Source organism: Phaethon lepturus, unplaced genomic scaffold (assembly GCF_000687285.1).
Source record: "Phaethon lepturus isolate BGI_N335 unplaced genomic scaffold, ASM68728v1 scaffold13943, whole genome shotgun sequence".
NCBI lineage: Eukaryota > Metazoa > Chordata > Aves > Phaethontiformes > Phaethontidae > Phaethon > Phaethon lepturus.
The window spans coordinates 7,356-17,751 of NW_010529819.1; the positions used below are offsets into that span (position 1 = coordinate 7,356).

The window sequence follows — 10,396 nt, forward strand, 5'->3', positions numbered from 1 at the left end:
TGCCCACTTCAACAACAAGGTTATTTCCCACCATCTGTCCGTTCAGCAATGGTTTACCTTCTGAATCAACTTGAATTTCTTCAAGCATCAGTGTTACAAAATCATCATGTGACGGATTTTCTAAACCATGATGAACAATACTTTCATCCTCAGCTACCCGCTTCTGTTTCTTATCTGGAGTTCTCACAGAATCCTCTTTGTGATGTTCTCCAGGTATTTTGTCTACAGTCTTATCAAAACCACAATGCAACACTGTGGAATTTGACTGTATGTTATTAAGAGGGAAATCTTCAATATTTTTACCCTGGATCTGTGAATTCAACTCTTCTGGCACATGGGATGTTTTCTTTTCCCAGATAACAATATGAATCTCTGAAGGAGGAACTTCAAATCTTTTATGTCTCTTGCAGTATGGGCCCTTTAAGTCATCACATTCAAGCCAAGTTCCTAAAAAATAAATAGTAATCAGTGTAGAGACTGAGAGACTTTTAGAATTGAAGTCACTATCCTCAGACACTTGTCAAATATTTTTATTAACCCACTCCCCTGACAAGCAGAAATAAAGGGATTTTTCCTCCATTCTTTTTTATATCAGAGAAAACTGTGAGATTACCACTGTAAAATATCACACACAAGCAGAATTTGCAGCAATATTATTACAGATCAGAGTAGGTCAACCAAAAAACAAAGCTAAGGTGTTTTTTTTTCTGAGCTAATGATGCTGACATCTTGTCTGAAAATACCTGTACAGATGTGAGGGAAGAACCACTTCTCAAATTAAGGTTTCTCTGTGGATCTTTACATTGCTTGGGTCGGAGGCACAGGGGTTTAAGAGAAACTGCTCATTTTAATAATCTGCCTCATCATCTGCAAATTGTTCATAGATCATGAGCAAATATTTTACAGCTTTAAGAATTTAAAAATAGATATATATGATGTATAGGATGTTCCTGACTAGGCACTTCCCAGATGCTTCCTCTTCCTATTTCTTCTTAAACTCTGGCAGTATGTTTTAAACAATTTTCATGTTGTCAGAACACCTGATAAGACTGCACTCCATTCTCTCTACAGAAGCATGAGAATCAAAATATCAACTTTTCACCTTCTCTGATTATGTAGTTCCTGTCAATGGTACCATTAGTAACGTTTCTAACATGGATTTGTGCCTCAGGTGCAGTAAAGTTCAGAAACGAAAAGAAACTTCATTAATGCTGGTAGTTCCACAGGTTCTCTTGCTTCCAGCCAAGCACGGATTAATAACTAGCTTCAAAATAATCAATACCGTTTGTCCCACAGCCAAGCTCAGACTGTATTTTTTTAACTTTTACAAAGTTATGAAAGGAAACAACTCTACCCAAATAACTTTTGCCAGTGAATACAGTGTAGGACAGAACAATGTTGAACAAATCAGTTAAACCAAACTGAAACCTTCATCCTGAGTGACAAAGTTCCCACAATTATACACAAAATTTTACTATGAAGCTTAGAATACAGACAAAAGAAATCCTTGTTATTCTGTATGGACTATTGAAACTATTGCAGTAACCCATAAAACAGTATTTGATGTATACTCATGAAGTATTCTAATAGAATTTATGGTTCTTACCATCAGGATTCGAAGACCAGGTTATGAAGTGCTTCTTATCTGCTTGATACTGAACAATGGCTGTTATTTGGTAGGTGTCGTCTTCAAACCGAAATGAATAGTTCTTCAGGTTGTTATGTGGCAAGCCTTCTACGAAATGTAACATTAATATTGAGGGCACTCTAATAAAGAAACAATAAAGAACCAGTTTATTACAACAAAATACTGGCAAAAGCTACTAATGAAAAAGTAAGGCATCGCAAAGAGTATGTAGTTCTGCCCTCAACTATTCTACTTCCACAAGGACTCTTCAGATTGCACGGCAGTCAAAGGATAAGATTACCCCAACTGGCTATTCCATTTTGTTATAGATTAGGGGAAAAAGACAAGAGCACCTAAGGGATTTTGGCAGTGGGGAAAAGGTGAAAAAAACAGGAGACAACCGTGCCATAACCACAGTAGGAAAGCACACTGATCCCAAGTCAAACTAATAAACAGATGATCAGACAACAATTTTACCCACCAATGGCAGGGGTTGTGGAAAGGCTGACACTGGATATCAGTTGTCTGTATTTATTACTTGGTAGTAAGTATTCACGACCTGGTTCAAACACATGTGCTGGTCAGCATGTTAAGCACTGCTCTATGTTTCATACTTACTAAACACTATTCACCACCTCAGCATTTAAGAATGATCTAAAATCTTTAAAAGTCAGTATTTGTCAGAGTTTAAAGTTTAGAATCTCAGTAAACTCAAGATAATAGTTTGGTTTTGAAAGTGATACATTCAATAAATGAAGTCTCAGAATTTTATGTATTCTATTTTTAAGTTCACATTTTCAAACTTACTTTTCCAAAATCATCTGTCGTCTTTGAGATCTATCACTACAGTTATTACATGGTCCAACATGAATAGCATTAAGTGGATGCCAATCAGGGATTATATTTGTGAATGTCGTTAGCATTTTCCTAAATCTGGGCACACACACACGCACAAAAAAACAGAGAGTAAGTTGAGTTGCTGATTAGAAAACAAAGAATATACATACTTTACTAGGAGAAAAAAGTTATAAAAATGTTAAGACAAAGACAAATTCTATTCATATTCATGCCATTTGTATGAATTCCACTGTGACTGCATCGCATCACATCAGCACTGAATTTGGTTCTGCCAAACAGTATCAGTCACCATTTGTTCTCAGCAGCTCTGTGGCCTTCAATCTCACATTATTTGCTCTTTCTCCTGTAGCATGTTATGTCTGTTTCCTTTCCAACATAAGACAGAGCTTGTACCAGGAGCCACATAATTTACTAACTAATACAGAATCTCAAGGAGAGAAGGAAGCGATAACAAATTACCTCAGAATATGTGTTATACAAGGTCTTGTTTTCAAAAAACAGTACATTCAGAGCTGAGATTACACAGAGGTTATATTGTATGAAAATACAATGTACGGGATATTAAAGTGAAATAACATAGTACATTCATTCACTAGCCACAGAAAGGACTTCTTTTATATTCAACCTAACCTAGATTGTTTGTTTGTTTGTTTTTTTTAAGTTTAAAACAGTATGTAATAAAGGCTCTTGAACACATCCTATTAACCAGGACTACACATTAGCTGGCAGTGTAACATAGCATTAATCTCATCTCACTTACAGATCTAGAATTTTATTGTATAAACCTAAGATAGTGGAGAGAAACAGGTACTTTTCAATTAAAATGAGCTGTCTTCTGAAGGTGTGTCTCTTTTTCTGCTGACACTAAAAGGAGCCTAAATGACTAGCTTGCACCTGCAGCTACACAGAACTAAATCAATTCTCAAGAAATTACTTCCTTGTGGTGCAATTTTAAAATGGATAAATTATGGGAGAGAACCTCTGTTTCTTTGTCAATCCAAATGAATACTACAGATATTCTTCAACAGCGAAAGTGTACTAGGCATATATTCCTTAGAACCACAACAATTTGTATACTTTCAGCAAAATATCAGAGTGAGCATGGCCAGGGACTCACACAGTTATCTATTATTTATTTCTAAGTGTTAACACGGTTTCCTAAGACATGACATAGCAGTAAACTACTTGCAAACACTGGCCTAAAAAAGTGGATCGTGTAAGACTTCACCAACAAGCCTAAACTGTACAGAACTTGGAGATCTGAAGAAATCAACTATTACATGCAGATTTAAAAAGGTAAGGTAGACAGTTATATAGAAGCTACTTAAATAAAAATCTCACCGGTCTTGGTATTTGTAGCCACAACACACACATTCAAACTTCCATGAAAATGAATGCAAGAACAGCTTCTCAGCTTGTTGATCCAGTTGTAAGAGTAGAGGGAGTGCAAACACTGGACTCTCCTTCTTACCTTCAAAGATGGGGCAGAAAAAAAGTCACTGAATATTTGAAATAAACTTTCAGTACTTCAAAAAGGAAGAAGATAAGCTTATTGCTACAATTTTAATTCCAGTTATCCCTTCAGGGCTGTATTTCTAATCCTCACAGCAAACAGATTGAACCAGGTTATCAGGTTGTTATCAACAGCAGAGTTACTGTTGATGAGATGAGAATACGCTCTCCAAAAAATCCAAATAAGTCAAGGAACAAAACAGCTGATCACACTATAAAGTATGTGTATGTCACAAAAAAAAAAAAAAAAGTAGTTGCAAGCTGTCTTGGATGCATATGCACATACGTATTTTTTATGTACTGATCTACTACGAGGCTTTACATGTTGAGTTTCCTGAAAGTAAATACTGAGATGCTGCACTAATTACTTACCTAATTCACACTTAAGATGAGGCTGAAGCTGTGTAAAAATTCTGTTTCTGATTTCATTGAGATGTGCTTCTGCTTTTGGAAGAACATCTAAAGAAAAAAAAAAACAATCATATCTTTTCATGTATTTATGTTTAACACCCCCATCCTTTCACACACATATGTACCCCTAACATGCACTCATTCTCTGCAAACTGATGCCTTTCGTAATGACCTATTGCCTAAAGATGTTGGTAAAATAGCCAATGTTTGGAGCTAACTGATTTGAAAATTAGAAGTTATACACATTTTACTGCAGTCCGCTAATCAGAAATTACTCGACCTGACTTAAATTATGGCTAAGAGCCTATACCAATAGCTAGGTCGTAATGACATTTAACCAGACATTACAAACACTGGAGATTCAGAGATTAAGAGTAGATTTTAAAACCTAAACATTAAGATCAAAAGTGCAAAAATTTGCTTACATGCTTTGTAGTGATGTCATGCAATTAGTAATAAAAAATTTAAATGCATTGTTCCAGATAATAATAATTTCTTAAGTCATCCTTTAAAATAGTAGCATTATTTTTTAAAATAGTGTACACTATATACTTTACTATGTATTTTAAATTTACAAGTTGCCCTGTTCATACACAAACACATTCTTTAAGCACAAGCAAGAACATGACTTCTACTACACAATTGTGATCGTAACCGGCACAAATAAAAGGAAGGATTTAAAATAGCTGTGGAAACTCTTTCTTACCTATAAAACCTATGTATATACAAAAAGTAAAAAGAAGTTTCTTGCAGCTCTAGTGCTTTTGATTGTTTTAAAAACAACCGTATGTAAAAGATGTTGAAAAATTACAAAGAAAGGCAGAATAAATACTACACCTACTCTCTACAACACTCTTCACCCAATCCCCTCTCCACTGTTGTCCAAATAAACTAATTTGTTTTGCAGCAACTCCTGGAAATGAAAAGGTTTAAGTTACTTCAAACAACACTATATTCCAACACCTAACACCCCCGTTTAAGGACTCCTGCACATCAGAGCTCCTTTGCAAACACAGCACAACAGAGGGGAAAGAAACATCTCTCAGACGGGTTCTGTGATGGTAGAGGGTTTGTAGGTAATAGCTGAAAACCTAAAATCAAGCAGCCTGACTTTCTGGCAAGCAGAGTATACAAACTACTTCAGAATATTTTTGGATTTTTTTTCCATGCTCTGTCAAATAGCATGTTTTCTCTGCCGCAAGGTGGACTGAACCATTTTTGATATACCTATTATTTTTTCCCAGGAAAGATATGATATTCTTCACATCACATAATGCTGTTCTGGGACTATAGTCTATATATTCAAACACCCACTTTTTCTGTAATCTCTATTGAAAAAAAAAATCTTGAAAGGTACTGGCTAACCAGATGTCTGTATTAATTCCCTAAGAGATGATCTCTTAGAAATTCAGACTTGTGGCACCAACTGGTCAGTTCAAGATGACTAAGAAAAACAGATCTTAGTTTAAGTGTCTTAAACTGAATCCACAGTACAGAAAATGGTCAAAGGCCATACTAGTACATTACAGTGTCACATCCTCCTTTGACTCCAGCTGTGCTGCCTGGAAGGTTACCCTCAACTGCCCATCACTGCCCCTGTGCTTTGAGGTTACAGTCCTCGAATCTCTTCAGCTGCACATATGAGTACTCACTAACCCTTTCCAGGCAATATGAACCAGGTTAATGTGTTTGACTAATTTTGACTGAAACAGGTGAGGAAGCACTACCATCCATAGCACAGCCTGCAGACCTCAGGGGAAGCATTCCTTCACGGTGTGCAGCTACAGCCAGAAGAGCAGCTTTACTATTTTTGGTATGACAAGACAACTGCCCATTTATACACAACAGAACTTATTTTGAAGATTAAGATTAGAACACCATCCTAATGTTAGCCAACAGAGGAGGAGTAAACAAAGTAAAACTCAATTATATAAACAATTCACAAATTCTCTATTTGGGATATGACAAAAAAATTAAAAGATGCTTCATGTTTGATGCTTTCAAGGTATGCACATTTGCCCCAAGAAAAACAGTTTCAGAGATTACCAGGATTCTGCTAGATAAAGCACACTACTCTGCAAATTCATGGTAATGAGCTGTAACTCATTCTTTTGTGATCTTGAAATAGAACAGAGGCATATTTAAGTGCACTGTACTAAATTCCACATATTTGTAGCAGCTCAGGTCAGTCTGAATACGAAGAAACCGCAGCTAAATTTACTCACCTTTTACTTTACTCCTTTTACAGGTATTCAGAAGCACAGTTGCTTGATTATATTTTGTTAAGAGTTTCTGGAGTAAACATTTTCCATCATTATATTCTTCTGCCAGAGCAAATTTTAATGTTTCTAAGTGTACCAGTGCTGACAAAATACAATCTAACCAACAAAGATTATGCATGTTTCTCCACTGAAGACATAAATCTGTGTTATTAGCGGAACCTTTATCATCTTCGAGCAAAATTTCAGATGTTGTTGAGCAAAGTTCAGAATTTGGCAAGAGTTGCATTCTGAGACTAGAAGTCTTAGGAGGACTTTCTTGATGGTTGTTGATGTTGGTGGTTGTTTCAAAATCCACCTTCTGCATGCAGGACTCCACATTGTTACTGGGTTTTTGCTGATCATTTTGTAACACATTGTGTAGGCTTGACTTGGGAATACATAAGCTATTCTGATAGCATTTGACCACAGGGTCTGTATTAACAGTGTGCTTATCATTTACCACATTATTAGTTCTTGGTTTTTTTGGATGTGATTTAACAGGAGAAAAGTCACTGATATCACACAATTTCCTTTTCTTATGAGTAGATGGAACTTGATGATTTTCTGAATCAGCAGAAGTAATTATGCTGTTTAATGGTTTATAACCAAGTGGGTAGATACACTAAGGGAAAGAAAGAAAGTTACAGTGAAGTCTACAAAGCAATTTCAGGTGAACAAGAGCTAAAAAAAGTATAAACCATACCCTTAAAATAGTATGTAGGACTTATGTACAGTGATATTTTAATGAAATCAATACATAAATTCAACATGTGTATGGCAGGAAGGGAGTTTTATCCAACCACTGTCTTATAAGCAACCGTGAAGTAAATATATCAATAGTGATAATCATCACTACGTTTGCAGTAAATGTTTCCAACTCCTGAAAACAACCTAATTTTACTAAGGAGAGTCCTCTTCTCTTATTCTGCTAAATCCATTCCTTTAGGGTATAGATTTGGCATCATCACCTCGTGCCTGTGAGACTACTGGTGCCAAAACTGGCAGGGTACCTTTCAGGCCGACCTGAAGCAGTAGACCAGGTGTTGATAGGGTCTTACATATATCGTTATTCTGCAATCAGAATATATTCAAATCCACTATTACAAATCTCCAGAATCATACTATAATTATTTAAAAGTGGGGAGGGATGGGAAAAGCAACTCAGAGACCTATATCTAGTTTACTCTCTATCTACTAATTTAAGGGTACGAGTCCATATGGGATTGCTATACCCTCCCCACATACACAGAGCAGCTGAGAAGGGAGAGGCAGCAAAATCATGACTCAAACATGAAGCAGCACAGAAATCCATCTAAGGTTAAACTTAAAAGGGGAAAAAAACCCCAACAAAACCATTGTAATTATAATTACAAACCTATTTGCATTACCCAGACTTACAGAAGGGAAAATTGGAGACTCACATCTGCAAGAGTGGTGTATTAGTTACATGGTTCATCAAATTTTCACCTTGTATTCTGATTCATACAAATATTTAATACCACTTATGTTCCCTGGTTATGTAAGCGAAACTCTCCGTTATTCATTTTAATCTGCTCTTTTTAGTTCTTTAGGGTAGCTAGCTATGCCTAAACACTGCATCTACACAGGTTAGTTATTTTTGTCTATATACAGGCAAACTTCATCCAGCATATGGACTCAAAAGTGTCCTATTTCAGTCCTACAGTCTGCTTACCACCCACAAAATCTCGAACTTAAAGAGGTATAACTGCTGAAGGTAAAGGCCTCTGCACAACCAAGCAAAACTCTTAATTAGTGGAATACCTGAGGATTTTCACAAAGAAAAATGGACTCTTGAAAATTAATGCGATAAGTCCGTAAAGCTTGGATGTGGCCCTTCTCCTTGCAGACTGGACAATACTCATGTGCAGTTGTTTCCACAGGATTACAGTTCTAAAAAAAAAAGAAAAAGCAGGATCAGATTATGTATTTCATACATTATCCCAAGGTAAGACATACATACATACCGAGATTGAAAACCAATGTGCAACTTCTAAACATAATACCCAATACAATATAACAAAGGAAACTAGATTGGGGTTTTTAAAAAATATTTATAAGATACATATTTGTATGTTAGAGTGTTCTAAATAAATTTATCATTTTATTTAAATATTCAAATATTTAATAAGGTATCTTTAACAACACAATTATGCAACATTTCATTCTACTTGAACTAAACCACAGGACACTTATTATCATGGAACATAAGCTCAGATCTTTAAAAGACAAATCAATTTTCATAGGAATGCACACAGTTGTAAAAATAGTGCCAGTAAAAAAATCATAGGCACATATTTACTGAGAATAATCTTTCGCCATTGTTATAGATTTCCGTGGAAAATAATTTTGAGAATTTTTTTGGTAAAATTAAAACCAATTAAAAATCTCTCAAAGCAGAGAAATATATGAACTTTGCACACATGTAAAACAAGTTTCAACTGACTTTTCCCAAATACCCCACCATGTGGAGTGTCGATTTCCCTATACCAGTCCCTTCTCCAATCACTTGCAAACCATTTGTAGTCTTCTGGGTATCCATCATTCTGAGCCACTGGCTAATTTATGTCACTTGTAACAATTTCATGACCACTAAGGATTTTTCAAAGACTCCTGAAAAATAAGAAGTGAATAAAACAATTATAGAAAAATTACATTAAATTTGGTGGAAAAAAATACCAACAATAATGCAGCCTGTATTTTCTGTGAGAATGAATTCAGAAGAGTATTTTCTTAACTGAAAATACTTATTTTCTAGTGCAGATTATGAACTCAAAACCTTACATTAAGTCACATAATAGATTTAACAGTTTTAGGCCCTGAATTTGCAAGTTTATCTATTCTTTGCACTCTGCAAGTTCTCAGATATTTTCCAAGTGCAATGTACTTTGCAGAAATGTAGATGTCTTGCCTGGGCATCTCAGCGTACTACATCTAACCCTCAGAAAGAACAAACTTCTTTAAAAATGGCTACAATAAAAACCCATACCATTATAGATGGCTGCTAAGGAACATTAGAAAAACAATCAACCAAAAAAACCCCACTTTTCCATTTTTTAAAAAAGGCAATTTAGTGCATAATAAACTATTAAAAGTTTATCCTGCAAATCTTACTATTTTTAACTACCAAAGGGCTGTTACTGCCACTTTTTGGAAACTTCTCCTAATGTTATTTTAATAATGTTACAGACTTCCTAGCAAACCAGAACTCGTCCACAAAATCATTGCTATATAACTCTACTGCATATTTTACAAGTGTCATTGAATATTCCATTTCAAATGATTTCTCAAATCCAGGGCCAAATTTGGCCCTTCTCACACATCACACATACACACAGACACATTTGTGGAGGACAATTTTAGTAGGAACCAGCTACACATCAGAAGGCAGCTCCTTAAGTCCATGTACTGAGGCTAACTACACCTTGAATCAGCCAGAAATTACAAGACATTTAGAATTACAGGGACTCAATTCTGCTCCTGCTGACTTCAAATGGAACTGACTAGGATAAATACATATCTGTTTAAGATGCAAGAGGAAGTTCAGGTAAGCTGAATTGCAAAGTCAGCAATGTAGTATCTTTCCTTAAGCCACGACTGTTCCCTTTTCATTACTTCCACTTAATAACATCCTCTCAACCCTCTCCTGCACTACAGCACTAACTCAGATTATAGTTCGTTTCAAAAAAAGAAAATTTCCCGAGGCATT

General features: G+C 35.6%; 1 protein-coding gene across 1 annotated transcript in view; it reads right to left on the reverse strand.

Moving 5' to 3' along the window:
- Positions 1 to 9,301, reverse strand: part of USPL1 (ubiquitin specific peptidase like 1) — a 10,941-nt gene extending 1,640 nt beyond the window's left edge. The window contains exons 1-8 of the mRNA XM_010284060.1: positions 9,134 to 9,301; positions 8,452 to 8,580; positions 6,634 to 7,291; positions 4,370 to 4,456; positions 3,827 to 3,956; positions 2,435 to 2,560; positions 1,607 to 1,767; positions 8 to 447 (exon numbers count right to left, since the gene is read on the reverse strand). Coding sequence (XP_010282362.1) covers positions 8 to 447; positions 1,607 to 1,767; positions 2,435 to 2,560; positions 3,827 to 3,956; positions 4,370 to 4,456; positions 6,634 to 7,291; positions 8,452 to 8,580; positions 9,134 to 9,232 — 1,830 coding nt within the window. The 5' untranslated portion in view covers positions 9,233 to 9,301. The remainder of the gene's footprint in view (positions 1 to 7; positions 448 to 1,606; positions 1,768 to 2,434; positions 2,561 to 3,826; positions 3,957 to 4,369; positions 4,457 to 6,633; positions 7,292 to 8,451; positions 8,581 to 9,133) is intronic.
- Between the last annotated feature and the right edge of the window lie 1,095 nt (positions 9,302 to 10,396).